Source organism: Panthera onca, chromosome B1 (genome assembly GCF_046562875.1).
Source record: "Panthera onca isolate mPanOnc1 chromosome B1, mPanOnc1 haplotype 2, whole genome shotgun sequence".
NCBI classification, from domain to species: domain Eukaryota; kingdom Metazoa; phylum Chordata; class Mammalia; order Carnivora; family Felidae; genus Panthera; species Panthera onca.
This window is the reverse complement of record NC_138342.1, coordinates 183,891,239-183,914,557: the sequence shown is the minus strand read 5'-3', so window position 1 is coordinate 183,914,557 and position 23,319 is coordinate 183,891,239. Positions and strand designations below refer to the sequence as shown.

The 23,319-nt window shown below is 43.2% G+C and overlaps 1 protein-coding gene across 2 annotated transcripts in view; it reads right to left on the bottom strand.

Moving 5' to 3' along the window:
* PDGFRL (platelet derived growth factor receptor like) overlaps window positions 1-21,553 on the bottom strand; it is a 69,894-nt gene extending 48,341 nt beyond the window's left edge. Inside the window, exons 1-2 of one of the 2 annotated variants that reach the window (XM_060653066.2) lie at window positions 21,331-21,553; window positions 2,386-2,683 (exon numbers count right to left, since the gene is read on the bottom strand). In XM_060653066.2, the coding sequence (XP_060509049.1) occupies window positions 2,386-2,683; window positions 21,331-21,385 (353 nt within the window). In that variant the 5' untranslated portion in view covers window positions 21,386-21,553. The remainder of the gene's footprint in view (window positions 1-2,385; window positions 2,684-21,330) is intronic. The other variant, XM_060653065.3, reaches the window with a different exon arrangement.
* Between the last annotated feature and the right edge of the window lie 1,766 nt (window positions 21,554-23,319).

Genomic DNA, 23,319 nt, shown 5'->3' with positions numbered 1-23,319 from the left:
CCAAGATTAACTGTTCAGAATAATTTAAAATAGCTAAATTCTGGTGGTAAACAACATGTATTACATTTTTGTTTAATTTTCCCTTGGAAAATTAAGTCATTTAAAAGGTATATCGTTGTAAATCTGTCCAGATGTGTTCCAAGCAGGGGATGCACACACACAATTTAAGTGTGGACATGAAAACAGGAAAAACCATCTGATTGTTTCACCCCCAGCTCTTCATCCAACCTAATAGCCCTCAAGAAAAACTGTACACTATTACATCCCATGAACCCAGAAGAGTATCTTCAGAATAAAATGTGGAAAAGTCTTAATACAAGAGGTTAGACAGCTGGGGAAATAGTAATTGTATGTATTTTAATTTATTTATTCTGCAAGGTGTACGTGTGTAAGAAGGGAAGAAGATTGGCTAGTCATTCAACAGCTAAATCAAAATGCCAAGGACTCAGTTAAGCCCCATGAAAAGCAGAGATTAAAAAAAAAGGGATTCATGGCGTGCCTAGGTGGTTCAGTTGTGTGCGTGGACTTCGGCTCAGGTCATGATCTCCCCGTTGGTGGGACTGAGTCCCATGTTGGGCTCTGTGCTGATAGTTCAGAGCCTGTTCTGCTTCGGATTCTGTGTCTCCCTCCCTCTCTGCCTGTCTCCCCCCAACCCCCACCCCCCACGCCGCTCGAGCTCTCTCTTTCTCTCCCTCAAAAATAAACATTAAAAAAAATTTTTTTTAATTAGAGAAAATTAAAAGACAACAAAAAAAAGTTGTCCTAAGTATGAACACTGCTCAAAAGAGGATGTACCCTCGGCCATGGGGAAGTGTACCCCTGGAGGCAGGACACAGCCTTTCCAGACAAAGTGACAGCAAGGCTGAAGTCAGCCAGGTGCAGAGGGGACCCCCGAGGGAGCCCAGGCCAGTGAAAGCAGCAATACTAATCTAGAGATTCCAAGTTCAAAGAGGTTCTCATCCCTCAGGGGAAGATGTTAGACTTGACCCCAGTGGAGACCCACCCGGTAAGCAGGGGAGTGACGTGATCAGGTCGCATTTTTAAGACCTCAATCCAGTGAGAAGGAGCCCGGGAGGACATCTGGGTGTGGTTCTTGCGGTTCAAGACCGGAGGTGAGGGGCAACACTGGCTGGGGCTGGGTCGGACTGAGAGGATGTGGGGGTTTGGGAGGAGTGGGGGGTAGGGGGAGGCCAGGACAATCCCCAGGCTAGTGTCTGAGCGGGTGAGCAGGTAGGGATGTCCTAGAGGGAGGGGAAGATGTGTGAGGGCGAGTCTGTGCTGAAAATGAGCCTGTCAGGAACACGAGGAGTTTCTGATGCCTGAGATGCTCATTTCTCCATTTGAGTCATCCCAAACAAGCGATATCCTGCCTTTCCCTTTCCTAAATCATATGAAGAAAACGCTGGAAAGAATCTTAGAAATCATGCAATCCCATCCCCTTTATTTTGCACATGAAGAAATGGAGATGCAGGGGTTTGGGGGGAACCCCCTCCCAAATATGCACCGGATCCCCAGCCCCGGAGGCCTCAGGCTCCTCCCAGGACTCACTGAATTGTGCTCCGTGTTTTTGCTCTTTAACACTTTTCCTAAGCATCATCTTAACCACTTGTCTGGACAAGAAATCCAGGCTCCTGAAGGTTCTGATTCAAACATGAGAAATCTTTGGCCTGTCACCAATTGAAGAAGCCCTGGATATAAAACTCATATGCTCAGGAAAGTAAAAACAAACCAGAAGCAGTTGAAAAGTTCAAAACCAGTTTAGGTTGGCATCGCCTCAAGTTGCTCACAGGCATCTCCAATTAGGGCATTTCAGTTTTCACTATAATTACTAAAAATGACAGAAAGCAGTGACCGGGCTCGTTATTTTTACTATATGAATTCTTAAATATCTCTACGCATCACAGTTTCAATCACTGGTCACGTGCCTTCCTATAAAATTTCACTGTTTTAACTCACGTGGATAGGATTTGCAGTACTTTTTTAAAGATTTTTTTCAATTTTTATTTATTTTGAAAAAGAGAGAGAGAGAAAGGGGGGGAGGGCAGGGAGGAGCAGAGAGACAGAGAGGAGAGAGAATCCCAAGCAGGTTCCGAGTTGCCAGCGCAGGGCCTGACGTGGGGCCTGATCTCGTGAACCATGAGATCAAGACCTGAGCAGAAATTAAGAGTCCCCCGCTTAGCTGACTGAGTCACCTTGGGGCCTTGGATTTGCAATAATTTTCAAAAACTGGACAAAGAAATAAAATCTACAGCGTTTGCTTATTGAGTTTTCATTTTTTTATAAGCTATTAGGGCGAAATCGTGTATGTCAGAAACAATGCCGCGCTTAACAAAGGAAGGACCCTTGACCCAACGCAAGTAAAACAATAAATAAATAAATGCTCACCTGAGACGGGAGTCCTTAAAGGTGTCGAGATAGGGAGGATAACTCCATCCAATTTTGTTCCCTTTACACCGAAGCTCGAGGGTTTGCCCTGCTGTCAGACTCAGGGTAGCTGCAGGTTTCTGGAAGCGGCCTTTCTCCAGCATCTGGATCATTATTGACTGCGTCTTTGGTGTGCCATCAGCTGCGTCCCTGTCCTTTATTTTAGGAATTCTGGGTTTCACCTTCTTGTTGGTGGGCTTGATTCTGTTCTCTCCCGGCTCCTTTGGACGCTTGTTCTTCGGAGGCTGTTGGCCAGTGACTAGTACAAACGTGAGGAAAGAACAACGCACTCAAACCCGAAGGATTCAACACCTACAACGGGTAACTTTGGGGCACCACTCTCCTTCATCAAAATAATTTTCAGGAATAGCCATTATCTCAGTTCACCCTTTAGTTGCAAAACAACGAGTAACTGAAAGGGAATGTGTGTTAGCTTCAGAGATTTTATTCAAGGCGCGCCTGGGTGGCTCAGTCAGTTAGGCGTCCAGTTTCAGCTCAGGTCATGATCTCACGGTTGGCAAGTTTGAGCCCCACGTCGGGCTGTGTGCTGACAAGTTCAGAGCCTGGAGCCCGCTTTGGGTTCTGTGTCTCCCCCTCTTTTTGCCCCCACCCCACTCACGCTCTCTCTCTCAAAAATAAATAAACAGTAAAAAAAAATAAATAAAAGATTTTGTTCAAATTCAGTGAAATATTGCACTTGTGAACTAAAATTTGCACTTACCAAACAAAAAGACCATTGCGTGTAGTTCACGCTGTGTCACAGTCTCTAAGGGGCCACAGAGAATGGCAGCATCAGAGTCACTTGATTCAAGGGCTGTTTCCGGTCCTTGGGGTCTCAGGGCGACCATTGTTCATTCTGAACTTACTGTTTATTTTTTTTAAGTTTATTTATTTTGAGAGAGCGAGAGTGTGAGAGCAGGGGAGGGGCAGAGAGAGAGGAAGAGAGAGAGAATCCCAAGCAGGCTCCACACTGTCAGTGCAGAGCCTGATATGGGGCTCAAACTGACGAACTGTGAGATCATGATCTGAGCCGTAATCAGGAGTCAGACACTTAACTGAGCCACCCAGGGGCCCCTGAATTTGCTGTTCAAATGCAGGAATATGTACCCTTCAGGGAGTACAGACACACTGAGTGGAAGCACACTCAGATTTCAAGCCACTACGAACTTTCTCTCAACTGAGCGTGCACAGTGCACTCTGTGTGTATCAGGGTAGACGGTGTCCACACAGCGTGCAAAGTTGAGGAAGGAATAAGCGCTACACCTGTGCTCATTTAAAGCTTCCATAGGAGCTCTTAAGAGCTCAAGGGTAACTGTAGCATTGGTTTAGAACTCAGTCAACAAAATATTTCGGGGAGGAAGGATTATTTTATCACCAGCATTGTTGACAATTTCAGGCCAAAGGTGATAATAAAAAGCTGACCTACTGTGAGTCCATTTTAGTCCTGTTTTTCCTTTCTCTACAGACAATTCACCCCTTCCTGCCTGCACCCTTGGAAGACTGCTCCCCCTCACCTGCCCTTGAGATAGATGCCTCCGGGCCCCAGAAACCCCCCATATCCCACATGCCTGCCCAGCCGTGCGCCTGTGTGCACCCAGCAAGGACGAGAAGACTGTGCCTTTTCAGTTTGTCTATTTGCATGAGCTCAAAGGCAACCTCACTATATGCCCACAGAATTGCAAAATGTCCTGGGTCCTGAGAAGTCATTTAGGTAAAATTCCTTTGTTATAGATTTAAAAATTTAAGAAGACCCTTAAATGTTAAGTAAGTTGTACACAGCTGGTTAGTGGCAGAATGTGAGTAGAATTCACGTCTTCTGACTCATTCCAAGGGCGTGTTTTGCTGTATGGACATAAATATCCTGCATATATTTTGAATAAATGACTCCAAAAATCTCAGCCGAGTGAGGAAATTGCAGGGCATTTGTATAAAATGGGGAAAAGTGATTAATCAGGAGAAAAATCTTCCCTTTCTTGATGGATGCATTTATTTATCTAATATTACCCTGGCATATGTACTTAAGACTTGGGGTGGTCAAGGGCACCTGGGTGGCTCAGTCGGTTAAGCATCCCACTTCAGCTCAGGTCATGATCTTGTCATCAGTGAGTTCGAGCCCCGCGTCGGGCTCTGGGCTGATGGCTCAGAGCCTGGAGCCTGCTTCGGATTCTGTGTCTCCCTCTCTCTGCACCTCCCCCACTCACGCTCTGTCTCTGTCTCTCAAAAATGAATAAATGTTAAAAAAAAAAAAAAAAAGACCTCAGGTGGTCAAAAGTACCAAGTCACTGCAAGTGGGATCAAGAGATGGCAAAAGATAAGTGTTGTAAGCACTTATACCAGAGGCCAGGCAGGTGACAAAACAGGGTGAGCCACATGGTCCTGGTGAAGCCATGCCCCTAAGGGATGCTGCTTCTGCTTTGGCAGACCCTGTCTTTAAAAAAAAAAAATTTTTTTTAATGTTTATTTAATTTTGAGAGAGAGAGAGAGTGTGTGTGAGCGAGCAGGAGTGGGGGAGGGGCAAAGAGAGAGGGAGACACAGAATCCAAAGCAGGCTCCAGGCCTGGAGTTGTCAGCACAGAGTCCGATGCGGGACTCGAACTCACGAACAGCAAGATCATGACCTGAGCCGAAGTCAGCCACTTAACCAACTGAGGTGGCCCCAGCAGACCCCTGTCTTAAGGAAGTACATGCTCACAGTTGCTGGGTCTAAGGCCCCCAGAAGATGGCAAAAAGGCAGATCTCCTCTGATGTATAAATATCAGAAACCCCATTTTTAGAAACTTCAGGTTTGAATCTCTGAGGTTAGAATCTAGGCAGTAATTTACCTTGGAGGGGTGGGGTGACCAGGAGGGGACATGAGGGGCATTTCCAGAAACATCCTCTCTCGATCTGGGCTAGTTACACGCATGTGTGCAATCTGTGAGCATTTCACGGAGCCATACTCTTATGTACTAAAAATTCACCTGATTTGGACGCTGTGTAACGATAAACTTGGTTTCCTTTGCATGTTACCCTTTGCCCTTTGAAACAGGAGCCATTCAGACTCCACTTTTAGTTCAGCTGAGCCCAGACCCTGGAACCAATCCCACTCTGAACTTAGTATCAATCAACATCAACTGCTGCCTTCTTTGGGCTTATATGCCTTGCTCCCTGGGCCCTGCTCTTTTCCATGACTTCGGGTCCAGTTGAGAGCCCTCTTTCTTTCCCGAGGCCTGTGTCATGGGCCCTGCTGAACTTCCTCCATCCTTCTAGGGAGCAGAGTTGTGTTCTTGAGCATCAGTCCCCAAGATGAGTCCCCATCACCTGCTGTTGAACCTGCTGTTTGCCAAGACTTCCCCTGGTCCTGCATGTTTAGTTTATTTACCTCCTAAAGTTCTAATGACATAGGGGGATGGGCAGTGGCATAAATGCACATATTTCCCCAACCTTCCAGAAGGAGAGGCACCGTAACCATCGAGAACATGTCAGATCAACGTGAGTATGCTAATCCAGCAACATCGGTTGTGAACATAAGCCTCAGTTTTGGGATAGAGTAAAAGTTACAGCACTTTACTTAAGGTAGAAAATTAAAGTCTACCATTATGATGTCCATCCATGCCCCGCGGCATTTTCATCACACTGTGTCTATGGGACTCATGGACTTTTGGGTTGAAGTCTTATGTGATGTGTTTTCTTTATCATGTAACAGGAATTCAAGCTATCAGAAATGACCACAACTGTCTGCAAGTTTTATGGAATTTAGATAACAGTATTACTCACATGACTTCTAAGCTCTCAGATCCTATGGGACTCTGCTACGCAGGAACATTAGATTACCTGCTTATGGAGAGTATGCATCCAAATAGGTGGCATTATCCCTGCGGAGTACTTTGACTGGTTTCCCGAACAGACCCACCAATTGATCTAACTGTAACTGCTTGACCATGGAACTGGTCCATAGTTTGATAGCAATGACACTAAGTACAGGAGCCACTTACAGCCACACAGACACCCAGACAGATCTGGGATTGAATCATTCCCAAATTCTATGTCTAACTTCTTAAAGAATATGACTTTTCTGTCTAACTATGTCTAAAAAAGGTCTTCAAAATTTATATGATAGGTGAGAGCCCATTACCATTTCATGTTTGAGACTATTGCATAGTAGTATTTTTATAGAGAAATAAGTGGTAAAATACACAAACTATTAAATATCATTATTGACTTCAGATCTTAGCTGCCACTTACTAGCAGTGGGACATTGGGAAGTTACCTATTCTCTCCCTGTCTCTGCTCATCTGCAAATTGGGAATTATATGGTGATAATGATTATCTCATCGACTGCTATAGGGATTAAATAAGTTAATACATTTAAAATGCTGAGAGTAGTGTCTGACCCATAGTAAGTGCTAGCTACTTGCTGTTTTGATTGTCTTGTGATAACATCTCGTGGTGATCTCCATGATAAGCTTGTGATGGAAGCAAAGCAATTATTCTTCTTCCTAATTTACAGGTGAAAAAAACTGAGATCATAGATGCCAAGTAGCTCATCCCAGGTCACTAAGAAGCTAATGAAAAAACAGACCCTTGGATAAAAGTTCTAGACTCTTCTCAGTTCATGCTATTGTCTTTTGATTCACTTAAAGATTAGCATATTGTAACAGTTTCTTTTCTTCTTCCCTTTTCCCCCTCGCAAATCTCATGCATAGCACCATTGTCCAAGTGGTTTCTTTGTGTGATATGCCCCAGGCTTTGGCAAGAAGTTCCAAATCAAACAGAATGTGATGCCAAGGAGAAGGGTACAAGCTTCCTGGAATGGCTGGTTATGCTTTTCCAAGGCATACATTAGAATCCCGAAGCAAGGAGACACTGGTCAAAAGCCTGTCTCCAAAATAAATGAGTAAATGTTACAAAGCAAGAAGTAAGCAGGACAAAGGACTATAATTCTGCATCACCAACTGAGGGTTGCAATCAAACGTTCAATAAAGGTGACCTGACTATTAACCTCTCTAATTCTATAGAATAGAATTATGTTGGAGGAGTTACAAAATAAAATAAAAAAAAAATCAGTAGCAGAATCACTGACAGCTGCTCAGATGAAGACTTGATATGAACACAGTCATTAACATAAAGATCTGTAGCTGTTTACCTTTTTCTCCTCATGGACAGGTAAGGGGAAAGGTCTCACTTGAAGGTAGCATGAAAATAAGCACACTAGAACTTTGCTGAGTAGCTCAGGGGTTCCCCAGCAAGTTATATAAACTGATGAAAATGTCCTACTCTAATGTTTTGATTCTTCATGAAACACCCCACAAGGATACATACACCTCCCCAAGGACAAAGCTGAGGTGGGAAACCAATGATACTTGGGAGATGAAAATAGAAAGCTAAGAGCCTTTTCTTTCCCTACTCTACCCCTTCCTTTTTCAAGAACCCCACTCCAAAATACCCTCCTACCATTTCTTAAAGTAGCATTTTCTTAAAAGAGCAATTTCTAAGAACAAATACTTCTATTCCAGGATGAGGCTCTTACTTTGTCAGCTCCTGCCCGACTGTACCAGGTAAGTGGCCTCTCCAAAGTGGCTCCCACATGACCAGCCTCAACCAAAAGTATGCCACGGCAGTTGTGGTCCAGCCACGGCAGTTGTGGTCCAGCCACAGCAGGAAGGCCCATGTAGCCCATGTGGGGTGATCCTGGAATGTCTGCTTCTGGTGACCAAGAAGGATTGCACTTCTGGGCCCTATAGGACACCATTTACATGACACCAGTTCTTCAAGACTGGGAGATGTAGTTAACCTACCTAAAACACAGAAACAAACACAGAGAGTCAGAGCATGAGGAAACAGAGGAATATGTTCCAAACAAAAGAACAGGGCAAAACCTTAGATGGAACTAAACAAAATGGGAATATAAGCAATCTATCTGATAAAGAGGTCAAAGTCATGGTCTTAAGGTGCTCACTGGACTTGGGAAAAGAATAGCTGAACACAGTGGGCTCTTCAACAAAGAGAAAGAAAATATTAAAAAGAACCAATCAGAGATGAAGAATACAATAACTGAATAAAAAATACACTAAAGGGGATCAATGGCAGATTAGAAAATTCAGAAAAAAATGGATCAGCAATCTGGAAGACAGGGTACTGGAAATCACACACACACATATGCATGCATGCACGCGTGCGCGCGCACACACACACACACACACACAGACAAAAGATTTTTTAAAAATGAGAGTAGCTTAAGGAACCTCTAGGACAGCATTAAGCGTACTAACATTTACATTATAGAGGTGCCAAAAGGCAAAAAGAGAAAAGGACAGAGCATTTATTTGAAAAATAATAACTGAAAACATTTCAAACGTGGGGAAGGAAACAGACATCCAAGTTCAAGAAGCACAGAGAGTCCTGACCAAGACGAACCCAAAGATGTCTACACAAAAACACATTAAAACTGAAAGTCAAAAATTGAAGATAAAGAGAGAATCTTAAAAGAAGCAAGAGAAAAGCAACTAGTTGTGTACAAGGGAACACCAAAAGACTATCTACTTGTTTTTGAACAGAAACTTCACAGGCTACAGCGGGGGGGCGCGGTTATAATATATTCCAAGTACTGCAGGAAAAAAAACAACAATCTATACTCTAACCTGCAAAATTATCACTCAAAGTTGAAAAAGAGATAAAGACTTTCCCAGACAAACAAGAGTTCAAAGAGTTCATCACCTCTAAACTGACTTTACAGGAAATGTTAAAGGGACCTCCTTAAGATGAAAAGGCCATAACTGGAAGAAAATTACGAAAGAAAAAATCTCCCTGGGAAAAAGCAAACATACAGTGAAAGGGATGGATCCACTGCTTATAAGCCAGTGAGAAGGTTAAAGACAAAAGTAGTGGGGCGCCTGGGTAGCTCATTTGGTTAAGTGTGTAACACTTGATTTCGGTTTCAGTCGTGAGCTCACGGTTGTGAGACTGAGCCCCATGTTGGGCCCCACGCTGAGTGTGAAACCTGCTTAAGATTCTCTCCCTCCCTCCCTCTCTGCCCCTCCCCCCCAACTCTCTCTCTCTCTCTCAAAAGACAGAAGTAGTAAAATCAACTATATTTACAATAATTACTTAAAGGATGCACACAAAAAAATAATGTAGTAAGACATCACGTACATAAAACATGGGGAAGATAAAAATGTAGTACAGTGCTTTTAGCATGTGTTCAGACGTAAGCAACCATTAACTTAAAAATCAATTGCTATACACATAGGGTGGTATATATATATATATATATATAGAGAGAGAGAGAGAGAGAGAGAGAGAGACCTCATGGTAACCAGAAACTGAAAACATGTAATAATTATACTAAAAAAACCCCAGATTTCTAAACATAGAACTAAAGAAAGTCATCATAAGGGAAAAGGGCAAAGGAAGACAGGAACAGAGAGAACTATAATGTTTATTTATCTTGAGAGAGAGAGCGTGTGAGCAAGTGGGGGAGGGGCAGAGAGAGAGAGAGAGAGAATCCCAATCAGGCTCTGTTCGCTCAGCACAGAGCCCAGCATGGGACTTAAACTCAAGAACCGGGAGATCATGACCTGAGCCGAAACCAAGAGTCAGACGCCGAACCAACTGAGACACTCAGGCACTCCAGGAACAGAGAAAGCTATAAAAGTGACCAGAACACAATGAACAAAATGGCAATAAGCACGTATCTGTCAATAATCACTTTAATGTTGGTAAATGCTCCAATTAAAACACATAGGGTAAGTGAATACACAAAAAATAAACAAGACCCATCTCTATGCTGACTGTAAGAGATTCAGTTCAGAGCTAAAGACACAAACAGACTGAAAGTAAGGGATGGAAAATGATTATCCATGCTAATGGAAATTTTTAAAAAAGGAAAGAAAAAGAAAGAAAAAAAAGAAAAGAAAAGAAAAGAAAAGGAAAAAAAAATCTGGGGTAGCAAAACTTCTATCAGACAAAAGAGACTTTAAAACAAAAACTGTAAAAAGAGACAAAGAAGCGTATTCTATAATGATAAAAGCATCAATCCAGCTGGAGGATATAGAAATTGTAAAGACCCAGGCACCCAACATGGAGGCACTAAATACAAAAGCAAATTTTAACAGTCCTCGAGGGAGAATTTTGCAGTAATACAGTGAGAGTAGGGGACTAACATGCCCACTTGTTATCAATGGATAGACCATCCATACAGAAAACCGAAAGGAAACAGTGGCTGTAAGCAATACATTAGACAGACAGGCTTCACAGATATATTCAGAACATTCCATCCCCAAACAACAGAATACACATTCTTTACAAGGGCGCATGGAACATCCACCAGGACAGATCACATGTTAGGCCACAAAACAAGTCTCAGTGAATTTAGGAAGACTGAAATCATACCAAACATTGTTTCTGACCACAACAGTATGACACTGGAAATCAATTATGATGGAAAAAAAAGCTAGAAAAAACACAAGCATATGGAGGCGAAACAAAATGCTACTAAACAACTGATTAGTTGATAAAGAAATCGAAGAAATCAAAAATACCTGGAGACAAATGAAAATCAAAGCATAACGTTCCAAAATCTATGGGATGCAGCAAAAACAGTTCTAAGAGGAAGTTTATAGAGATGTAGATCTAACTCAAGAAACAAGAGAAGCTTCAAATCTAACCTTATACCTAAAGGAGTTGTGGGGGGCAGGGGGTTAGAGGGGGGAAGTCCCAAAGTTAGCAGAAGGGAGGAAATCATAAAGACCACAGTAGAAATAAATGAAATCAATACTTTGAAAAAAATACAAAAGATCAATGAAACTAAAAGCTGGTTCTTTGAAAAGAGAAAGAAAATTGAATAAACCTTCAGCCAGACAAATAAAAAAAAAAAAAGAGGTTCAAATAAAGAAAATGAGAATGAAAGAGAAGTTACAACTGACACCACACATATACAGTCGTAAGAGACTACTATGAGAAATGACAAATTGTACTACCTAGAAGAAACAGATACATTTCTAGAAACATAAAACCTTCTAAAATTGAATCAGGAAGAAATAGAAAATCTGAACAGACTAATTACTGGTAATTAAATTGAATCAGTAATCAAAAAATCCCAACAAACAAAGTCCAGAACCAGATGGCTTCACTGGTAAATTCTACCAAAAATTTAAAGAAGTAATACCTAACTTTCATAAACTATTCCAAAATATTTAAGAAGGAATGCTTCCAAATTCATTCTATGAGGTAACTATTACCCTGATACCAAAACCAGACAAAGATGTATGAATAAAGAAAATTAAAGGCTAATATCCCTCATGAACATGGTTGTAAAAATCCTCAACAAAATAATAGCAAACCACATTCAACAATACATTAAAAGGATTATACACAATGATCCAGTAGGATTTATTCCAGGGAATCAAGGATGTGTCAATATCTGCAAATCAATCAACATGACGCACCACATTAACAAAATGAAGGATAAAAAACCATATGATCATCTCAATGGATGCAGATAAACATTTGACAAAATTCAACATCTGTTCATGACAAAAACTCTCAATAAAATAGGTATAGAAGAAACATACCTCAACATAATAAATCCCATATATGAAAAACCCACGGCTAACATCATACTCAGTGGTGAAAAGCTGCAAGCTTTTCTTCTAAGAGCAGGAACACAACTGGGGTACTATTCTCACCATTTTTATTCAAACCATTACAGGGAGCTCTAGCCACAGCAATCAGATATGAAAAATGAATAAAAGTTATCCAAATTCGTAAGGAAGAAGTAAAATCGTCCTTATTTATAGATGACATGATATTATATATATAGAAAATCCTAAACACTCCACCAAAAAACTACTAGAATTGATAAATGAATTGAGTAATGTTGCAGGATACAATGTTAATATACAGAAATCTGTTGTGTGTCTATAACACTAATAATAAACTAACTGAAAGTAATTCAGACAACAGTCTCATGTATCATTGCTTCAACAAGAATAAAATACCTAGGACTAAATTTAACCAGGAAGATGAAAGACTTGCTCTAAAAACTGTAAGACATTGATGAAAGAAAATGAAAACGACACCAAAATATGGAAAGATATACCATGTTCATGATTACAAAAATTAATATTAAAATGTACATACTATCCAAAGGGATTTACAGATTCAATCTATCCCTATCAAAATATAAGTGGCATTTTTCACAGAACTAGAACAAACAATCTTAAAATTTGTATGGAACCACAAAAGACCCTAGATAGCCAAAGAAATCTTGAGAAAGAAAAACAAAGCATTAGATATCATGCTCCCAGATTTCAACTTGTACTACAAAGCTACAGTAATCAAAATAGTGTGGTACAAAAACAGACACACAGATCATTGGAACAGAATAGAGAATCCAGCAATAAACCCACCCTTATATGGTCAATTAATCTATGACAAAGGGACTAAGAATACACAATGGGGAGAAGACTATCTCTCCAATAAATGCTGCTGGGAAAACCAGAGAGCTACATGAAAAGTATAAAACTGGACCACTGTCTCACACCATATACAAAAATCAAATCAATATAGAAATCACTACATAAAATCAAAATGGATGAAAGGCTTAAATGTAAGGCTTGAAACCATAAAACTCATAAAAGAAAACATAGGCAGTAAATTCTTAAACATCAGTCTCAGCAATATTTTTTTGGATCTGTCTCTATAAGGCAAAGCCAACAAAAGAAAAAATAAACTGAGCATATCAAACCAAAAAGGTTTGCACAGCAAAGGAAACCATCAACCAAAGGAAAAGTCAACCTGCTGAATAAGAGAAGATATTTGCAAATGATATACCTGATAAGGGATTAATATCCAAAATATATAAAGAAGTCATACAACTCAACACCAAAAAGAAGTCTGATTTAAAAATGGACAGAGGACCTGAAGAGACATTTTTCCAAAGATGACATACAGATCACCAAAAGACACATGAGAAGGTGTTCAATATCACTAAACATCAGGTTAATGCCAGTCAAAACCACAATGAGATAACACCTCACACCTGTCAGAATAGCTAAAATCAACAACACAAGAAAGAACAGGTATTGGAGAGGATGTGGAGAAAAAGGAACCCTCATGGATTGTGGGGAATAAGCTTGAGTTTGCACCGATGGGTTAACAAGGCATAAAAAATTAGAAAGTCATAGGATGTACACACCCAAGTTTGGGTAAACAACATTAGGTAAATAAGATTAGGTAAACAGGGCAAAGGCCTCCAGTACAGGAAAAAGGTGTAGGAATAGGGAATCTCAGAATGAAAACATCCAAGATGAGGCAAACAAGATTAGGTATTCAGGGTGGAAATGCCCTCCAACTTAGTACAATAGTAGAAAGCTGATTTCACAGGAAGGATGGACCAAAATAGGTAAACACGGCTATAGACCACAGCAGGGCAAAGTTGCCCAGAGTGGAGCTAATTAGCAAAAGAAAGGTACCTTGCTGACCCTGAGACAGCATGCGTTGTCTTTCTTGTCCCCCTAGTCCAGTTTAGGTAAACAGAGGTGGCTCCTCATGTGTGATGTAAACGACCTTCCTCCCAGCTCTACGATTCTGTTTTGTATTGACCCAAACCCCTAACACCACATATCTCCAAAACCCCTTTTCTCCACTCCATGAGTTAATGTTCACTGGTTCATTGTCTCTCTGTGCATGCCCATCATACTTGTAAGCCTTCAATCCTAATAAAAAAGGAGCAAGGACCCTTACTCTTGTCTCCTCCCAGACATTAGCCTCTCTTGCATTTTCAGTCCTGTGTCCTGCTCTCTTGATGGACAAGAGAGAACTTCAGACCCAGAGTCTAGGAAAGTGGATTACTGATGGAAATGTAAATTTGTGCAGCCACTATTGAAAACATTATGAAGTTTCCTCAAAATATTCAAAATAGAGGGCACCTGGGTGGCTCAGTCAGTTAACCTGTTGGTTCCTGGTCTCAGCTCAGGTCATGATCTCACATTTCATGAGTTCAAGCCCCACATCAGGCTCTCTGCTGACACCATGGAGCCTGATTGAGATTCTCTCTCCCCTTCTCTCTGCCCCTCCCATGCTCTCTCTCTCTCTCTCTCTCTCTCTCTCTCTCTCAAAATAAATAAATTTAAAAAACTGTTTTATTTTTTATTTATTATTTTTAATATGAAATTTATTGTCAAATTGGTTTCCATACAACACCCAGTGCTCATCCCAACAGCTGCCTTCCTCAATGCCCATCACCCACTTTCCCCTCCCTCCCACCCCCACATCAACCCTCAGTTTATTCTGTTTTTTAAGAGTCTCTTATAGTTTACCTCCCTCCCTCTCTAACTTTTTTTTCCCGTCCCCCATGGTCTTCTGTTAAGTTTCTCAGGATCCACATAAGAGTGAAAACATATGGTATCTGTCTTTCTCTGTATGTATTATTTCACTTAGCATAACACTCTCCAGTTCCATCCACGTTGCTACAAAAGGCCATATTTCATTCTTTCTCATTGCCAAGTAGTATTACATTATGCATATAAACCACATTTTCTTTATCCATTCATCAGTTGATGGACATTTAGGTTCTTTCCATAATTTGGCTATTGTTGAGAGTGCTGCTATAAACATTGGGGTATACGTGCCCCTATGTATCAGCACTCCTGTATCCCTTGGGTAAATTCCTAGCAGTGCTATTGCTGGGTCATAGGGTAGATCTATTTTTAATTTTTTCAGGAACCTCCACACTGTTTTCCAGAATGGCTGCACCAGTTTTCATTCCCACCAACAGTGCAAGAAGGTTCTCGTTTCTCCACATCCTCTCCAGCATCTATAGTCTCCTGATTTGTTCATTTTAGCCACTCTGACTGGTGCAAGGTGATATCTGAGTGTGGTTTTGATTTGTATTTCCCTGATGAGGAGTGACATTGAGCATCTTTTCATGTGCCTGTTGGCCATCTGGATGTCTTCTTTAGAGAAGTGTCTATTCATGTTTTCTGCCTATTTCTTCACTGGATTGTTTTTCGGGTGTGGAGTTTGGTGAGTTCTTTATAGATTTTGGATACTAGCCCTTCGTCTGATATGTCATTTGCAAATATCTTTTCCCATTCTGTTGGTTGCCTTTTAGTTTTGTTGATTGTTTCCTTTGCATTGCAGAAGCTTTTTATCTTCATGAGGTCCCAATAGAAATCTTATGAAGGAAATTGAAGAAGATACATAGAAATGGAAAAACATTCTGTGCTCATGGATTGGAAGAATAAATATTGTGAAAATGTCAATACTAACCAAAGCAATCTACACATTCAATGCAATCCCAATCAAAATTGCACCAGCATTCTTCTCAAAGCTAGAACAAGCAATCCTAAAATTGGTATGGAACCACTAAAGACCCTGAATAGCCAAAGTAATATTGAAGAAGAAGACCAAAGCAGGAGGCATCACAATCCCAGACTTTAGCCTCTACTACAAAGCTGTAATCATCAAGACAGCATGGTATTGGCACAAAAACAAACACATACACCAATGGAATAGAACAGAGACTCCAGAATTGAGCCTACAAAAGTATGGCCAACTAATCTTTGACAAAGCAGGAAAGAGTATCCAATGGAAAAAAGACAGTCTCTTTAACAAATGGTGCTGGGAGAACTGGACAGCAACGTGCAGAATAATGAAACTAGACCACTTTCTTACACCATTCACAAAAATAAACTCAAAATGGATAAAGCACCTGAATGTGAGACATGAAACCATCAAAACCCTAGAGGAGAAATCAGGAAAAAAAACCCTCTGACCTCAGTCGCAGCAATTTCTTACTTGGCACATCTCCAAAGGCAAGGGAATTAAAAACACAAAATTGTTTTAAAGAAACAGAAATATCACATAATACAGCAATTCCACTTCTGGGTATTTATCTGAAGAAAATTAAAACACTAATTATAAAATATACATACACTTCTACAGTCATTGCAGCATTATTTAGAATAGCCAAGCTATGAAAACAACCTAAATGTCCTTTGGTAGATGAGTGGATAAAGATGTGTCATATATCAGTAGAATGGTACTCAGCCACAAAAAAATGAAATTATGCCACTGTGACAACATGGATGGACCTAGAGGGTATTATGCTAAGTGAAATAAGTCAGAGTTAGACAAATACTGTATGATTTCACTTATATATGGAATCTAGAAAACAAATAAACAAACATAAGAGAAGCAGATTCATAGATACAGGGAAACAGCCTACAGGTTACCAGAGTGGGGGAAAACAGGTAAAATAGGTGAAGGGAATATGTGGTACAAACTTCCAGTAGTAAAGTAAGTCACAGGTATTTAAAGTACAGCATAGAGAATATAGTCAATAATATGTAATGACTTTGTAAGGTGACAGAGGGTAACTATAGTTATGGTGGTGGGCATTTCATAATGGATATAAATGTTGAATCACTATGTTGTACACATGAAATTAATGGAATACTGTCTGTTAATTATACTTCAATAATAATACCAAAAAGACCTTACTTTGAAATATTAGAGTATCCATTAGAACAGGGTTGATTGCTCTCTTTTAATTTTGCTTTGAAATATAATTGACATGTAATGTTAGTTTCAGGTGTACAACATAATGACTCGATATTGGTATGTATTGCGAAATGATCACTCTCTTCTTGAAGCACTCAGTTTGCCTGGCTCCTAAAACAGGGCGCTGAATTGGTTTTGTTTTCTTTGTTTTTTTTGTACGGCACTGACAACTTCTCAGTCTGTTTGGCGGCCCTTCCTCGTCTTCTTTTCCTGCCTGACCTGGGTCCCAAGGGCTTAATCCTTGCAGTTCATCTCAATCGTTTATGACATTCAATTTCTAAGTGGCCTCACACAGCCTCCTGGGTCCTAGCAGCATTTATATGCTGAGAGCTGCCTTGTCCCATCCTGACTTTGCCTCTACACTCCAGATCTGAATAGTCTGTCGCTGACTCAGCACCGCCACTTGGAAAGCTAGGAGGCATCTCAAATTGAACGTGTTCAAACTGACCTCTGGATGCCTCTTCAGTCTGGCTCCTTCCCTGGTGTCCCTTTACCAGTATATGACAACTCTATTCACCCAGTTGCTCAGGATAAAAACCTCAGAGTCACACATGTTCTTGTCTTTTTCTCCCAGGCCACATCAAATCCTCTCAGCTTAATAGGACTCGCCCCACTAGGGAGAAGCACCTACATCCACTGCGGCCATGCTGGACCAAGCCACTTTGCACGTAGACTACTAAAACTGCTCCCTATGTAGGCTCCCAGCTTCCACCCTAACCCTCCTACCTTTGAAAACATCAGTTGGATCATGGGCACTACTCTAGTCAAGACCCTCCAATGACCTCCATCTTAGATAAAGCCGTAAGTCTTCCTGTGCCTATTAGCTTTTGCCATTTCCTGTCTCCTCCCTAACGGTCCTTTGGCCACACTGACCACAGGGTCACCTGGAAGCCGCTCTGCCCCGTGCCCTTGGCCCTTGCAGCTCTTCTTTTGGACACCTGCACCATGGACTTCCTCTCTCCAGAAAGGCCTCTGACTCTACTGTCCAAACCATGCTCTGACTCCCCTCCATGGTCCTTCCATCCTCTCACCCCATGCTGCGTGTTAAATGTGCCCTGCAAAAAGGCACACTGAAGTCGTAACCCCTTGTACCAATGAGTGTGACCTTATTTGGAAATAGGATCTTGGCAGTGGTAACCAAGTTGAGATGACGTCATTAGGGTGGGCTCCGATCCAATATGCTGGTGTCCTTATAAGAAGAGACACACACAGGAAAATGCCATGTGAAGTCAAAGACACACGGGAGACCAGGTGACCATAGAGGCAGCAACTGGGGTGACGCAGGTGCAAGCCTGGGGGCACTAGGGATAGACAGCCACCAGCAAAAGCCAGGAAGAGGCAGGGAGACCAGAGTTGCAGAGACAGAAGTTTCCTGAGGACAGAACTGGGCAGGAGAAACTTCTGTTGCCCTAAGCCACACCACCTGGCTTGTGGTATTTTGTCACAGCAGCCCTAGGAGACTAATACGTCCTGATTATTGATTCTTTGTGCCGCTTATCACTTCCTGAAATTTTATCTTTTCTTGTTTACCCACTTTCGGTCCTTCCATTAGATTATGGGCACCACAAAGGAAGGGGCCGTACAACCTTGTCTGGAGAAAGCCATCAACCCTCAGGACTTGCCACTGGGCTGGCACACTGCCCACCTCCCCATTGCCATCAAACTTCTCTCTTTTTTGGCTCTAAGGATCAGAGATTATTTTGTAGGCCCAACAGATGAGCCAACACCCTGCATGCTTAGAAACATTATGTAATCTCATGGGTGATGAGAATGTTTACAATTCTTTTTTCATTATATGGATTTGTGAACTAATATTTACACTCCTTTTCCCAGGAATACATTGAGGCATAAAAATGGTACAGAGTCCTGGTTGAAGAATCACCAGCAGCGTCTCCCTCCTGACCTCCTTAGACATATGGCTACATTGCCCTCACATCATAACAAATCTCTGCAGGCCTCCCAGACAGAGAACCTTTTCATAGGACACAAAATAAACCCACGTTAGACCAAAGATCACACTAGCATTGACCAAAGGTCTGGGGTAAATTCAACAAAACAGTGACAAATCCATTTTTATGGATTTGCTCTTGACCTTGGATAAAAAAATATTTATGTAAACAATGAAAAGCTGGCGAAGCGCTTGCAATTTTATACTTTATATAAAAATAGCACTATATGGGGCGCCTGGGTGGCTCAGTCGGTCAGGCGTCCAACTCTTGGTTTCCGCTCAGGTTATGATCTCACAGTTTATGAATCTGAGACTTGCATCGGGCTCCAAGCTGACAGTGTGGAGCCTGCTTGGAATTCTCTCTCTCTCCCTTCTCTCTGCCCCCTCCCCAACTTGTTCTCTCTGCCTCTCTCAAAATAAAGAAATAAACTTAAAAATAAATAAAAAATGGCACCATATGAAGACACACAGTCGGATTCTGTATCTCCCTCTCTCTCTCTGCCCCTCCCCTGCTCATGCTGTCTCTCTCAAAAATAAACATTTAAAAAAAAACTTAAAAAAAAAAAAGAAGATCTTCCCTAGAAGTGATAGGAAAAGCAAAAGGCAGTGAGGTAAGCTGTATCACGGGCCTCGTGTCCGCAGCGCGTGCTTTGGGATGGCCCAGGATGCAGCAGGTCCCAGCCCACCCATGAGAGATTGTCCCTGGAAGGGTTTCTGTATGTGCCTCTCTCACTGGCCTGTTCCTGGCCCAGCCAGCCCCATGATAACTCAAAACAGGGGAAAAGAAAAAAAACATTCTTAATAGGTTTAGGAAAACGGTTACATAATTTAGTGAAGCAGATTTACTTTTCTAATTATGTATTTAATATTTTATTGATAACCAGTATATCCTTTGAAAAACAAAGCTCCAGTACTACGACACCTGAAACGTGTCCATTATTTTCTATGAAATATTCGCTTTGTGCTCAACTCTCCCTGTCTCATAAATGTTTATTGAATCACATTTGACTTAAACAGATGCTAATTGATTCAGGCAGATGCTTGCAATCATTCTCCTGGTCTGCACACATACTGGCTGGGAGCGGTCAGGGAGGGAGTGGCGGGCAGGGGGTGGGGGGGCTGCCTCCTGGGCCCCGGAGGCGGGCATCTTGGGTGAACGGTACAACCACGTGAGCGGGCTGTTTGAAGTTATTTTGTCTGGCTCTCTACTGCCCTATTCCAAAAACAACACCAGATTCTGCATCTCTGTCCCTTCAGCAACCACATAGAGGGACCTGCCAGGGGCATTTTAATAGTGCATTTTAGAACATGAACCCATGCCGGCTCCTCCCCGGGCAAAGCGGGCGGGTTGCTCCCGGAGCAGACCCACTTGCAGACACTGTATCCCGCGAGTCTCTAGGCCGGAGGGTCCTCTCCTCAGCTGCCAGCCCCACAACCATGTTGGACTTTGCAAACTAGAATTTTGGAGGGCGGGGGGTGGGGGGGCGGGAAATGCTTCTAGTTTCACAGGCAATAAAGGAACTGGTCAGGACGGAGTAGTGGTTAAGACGTGAGCCAGGTTGAGATAGCGCCAGAGTGAGATTGCATAACAGCAAAAGCTGCTTTCAAGCAAAACTAAGCAAAAATCGGGGCTTGTAGCTGAGGAATTCCAAAGGTGCCAGGATACCAGGATGGACTCAGGTGCCAAATGTACTGTATAGATAAATAACACTATTTGAATAAATAATGGAGCCAGCCAAACAAATGCTAAAGTCATATATATAGATATAAGAAGAAGAAGAACCACACACACACACACACACACACACACACACACACACACACACACACTGACCCTGTGGTTGTGAATCTAAGCAACAGGGTGGGCCCAGATAGGCGCACACGAATATCCGGTCTAAGCCATAGGTAGATCTTGCAGGATTCAAGCCCGTAGTGGTGTAGGAAACAAATCCAGGACTTCGGCTGGGAGGAGGAGGACACTTCAAAGTTTGGCAAAGAATCAGCAAATGCCTTGCTGAGGTGGCCCGCGCCCTCGGAAGCCGAGACCCTGGGTGAACGCGTGCGCGGAGGTGGGAGCGATCCAGTGCTCCCGCGCCACCTCCCAGAACGACACGTTGACACTGGGGGCTGGACCAGACGCTGGCAGGGGATGCTCGGTTCGCCCTCCCAGCGCCTTCCGAGAGCGCTGGGCGGTCCTGGTGGGGATCTGAAGGGCTGGGGTAGTTACCACTATCCCAGGGGAGCGCAGGGAGGGGGGGGTGGGGGGGGGGAGAGAGGCAGGTAAAATAGGTCAGGTGTCCTGGGGCAGATCCAAGGCTGAGCCTCGGAAGGTCAGAAGTTCTAGAAAGAGCTGGCTGGAGGAGAGTGGGCCGAGGGAGGATATGGGTTGGGGGTCCCCGCCCAGGGTTACTCACCATCCTCTAGCGCTTCGTGCACGAGCAGAAGACCAAGCAGCAGCCAAACCTTCATCTTAGGGCAAGGGACGCGGGGAGAGGTGCCGGGACGGCGGTCGGAGGAGCACCCGACAGAACAGGGCTAGGGCAGGGGCGCAGGGGGAGGCGGCTGGCGAGGGGCGTGTCGGGGCGGGCGTCTGGGACGCCACAGCTGGAGGATTCGGTTTCCTGAGGTGGAACCCAGTTTGGGGGAGAAGTTTGGTTTTTTCCTCGTAATTCTGTGTAATGTGACCTCTCCTGCCCCCTGGCGGAGCAGTGGAGAGAGGCGCTTTCTCGTGCGCTGAGAGCAAGGGCTAAGGGCCAGCTGTCAATTACCAAAACCTTAACTGGAATTTCTCCACCTGGGCTTTTGACCAAGTTTACCAACTTCAACAAGGCCCAGTGTGATCCTGCAGGTACAGATGGGGTCACATTGAACCATAATTGTCCAAACGTCACCATCACTCTCTCTACCTGCTCAGGCAGAGCCTTAATGCTCTGTCAAAAGTGCTCTCTAAATACTTCTGTTTATTGCCAGGTCTCCACTTGTCCTAACAAGAACATTACCCTCAGCTTTTTTTGCTGTTCCTCTGTGGCCAGAGATGGGCTCTGCACCCAGCCCTGTTTCAGCTGGCTATCGGCTTCTCCCCTGCAGTTGAGATGTTAGAACCCCATTTGGGCTCCCAAATGGGGAAGCTGGCCTTCCATCAAAGGGAGCCACAGCAGGCCAGGTCCTTCCTTAATATCCCAGCAGAGATTGTGGAGAAATGACTGGATCCTTTTATTCACAAGTCCCGTTGCACAACACTCAGGTGTCCAGGATAGACTGTCCCAGAAAACAGTTCTAAGTAACAGCATCAGCACCCCTGGCCCCCCAACACATACATACACATCTTTCCCTCTGAGTCAAAATCAGCACTCTGGGCTTCTTTTAAATGTAGTATCTATATTCTCCTAGAAGGCTCCTTAGTTCTAGCAAATTCTTCCCTAGCCCTTTTAGGTTAGGAAACCCAGAGAGGTTAAATGGTGCCCCATGGACCCTTCTGTATGCTCATTATGAAGCATGCTGAGGAGGTGATTAAAATGTAAAGGAAAAAGTATTGGGGCACCTGGATGGCTCAGTCAGTTAAGTGTCCAACTTCGGCTCAGGGCATGATCTCACAGTTCGTGGGTTTGAGCCTCGTGTCCCACTCTGTGCAGACAGCTCGGAGCCTGGAGCCTGCTTCGGATTCTGTCTCCCTCTCTCTGCCTCTCCCTTGCTTGTGCTCTCGCTCTCTCTTTCTCTCAAAAATAAACAAATAAACTTTAAAAAGAAAGGAAAAAATATTGCAAACCAAAATATAATTCAATGCTCAATGGTGTAACAGATACTATTAATAGTGGAGAAGTTCAGAGGAGTGGGAAATCCCAGGGGTAGGGCTTGAGTTTGGAGACCACAGGAGGGAGGGGAGGGGGCAGGAGTGCATCGGCTCTGATTCCTTGGCCAGTGCTCAGGAGAGCACGGACCAAGGCACAAAGCATAGACCTGGCCCGGTAGTGTGGGCTGGCCAGGCTGGAAGGGTAGCTTGGCTGAAGGAGTAGAGTGGGAGGGAGACTGAAGCAAGAGTCTGGGGCTGCGGAAGGTGGGCTGTGGTGGGGTGGAGGATATGGGCGTTCATATGCCCCTCTGCAGAGAGGGTCATCGGTTACGAGCTTATAGATTCATATGATGAAAGCAGCTCGCAGGTGCAGGCGAGGTGAGGAACAGGTTTTCCCCAGGGGAGGAGCAGGGTCTGGGCTTCCAGCCCACTTTGTTCAAACAGTACTATTAAAGTGAGCTTGATTCGGGGCGCCTGGGTGGCTCGGTCGGTTAAGCGTCCGACTTCAGCTCAGGTCACGATCTCGCGGTCCGTGAGTTTGAGCCCCGAGTCGGGCTCTGGGCTGATGGCTCAGAGCCTGGAGCCTGCTTCCGATTCTGTGTCTCCCTCTCTC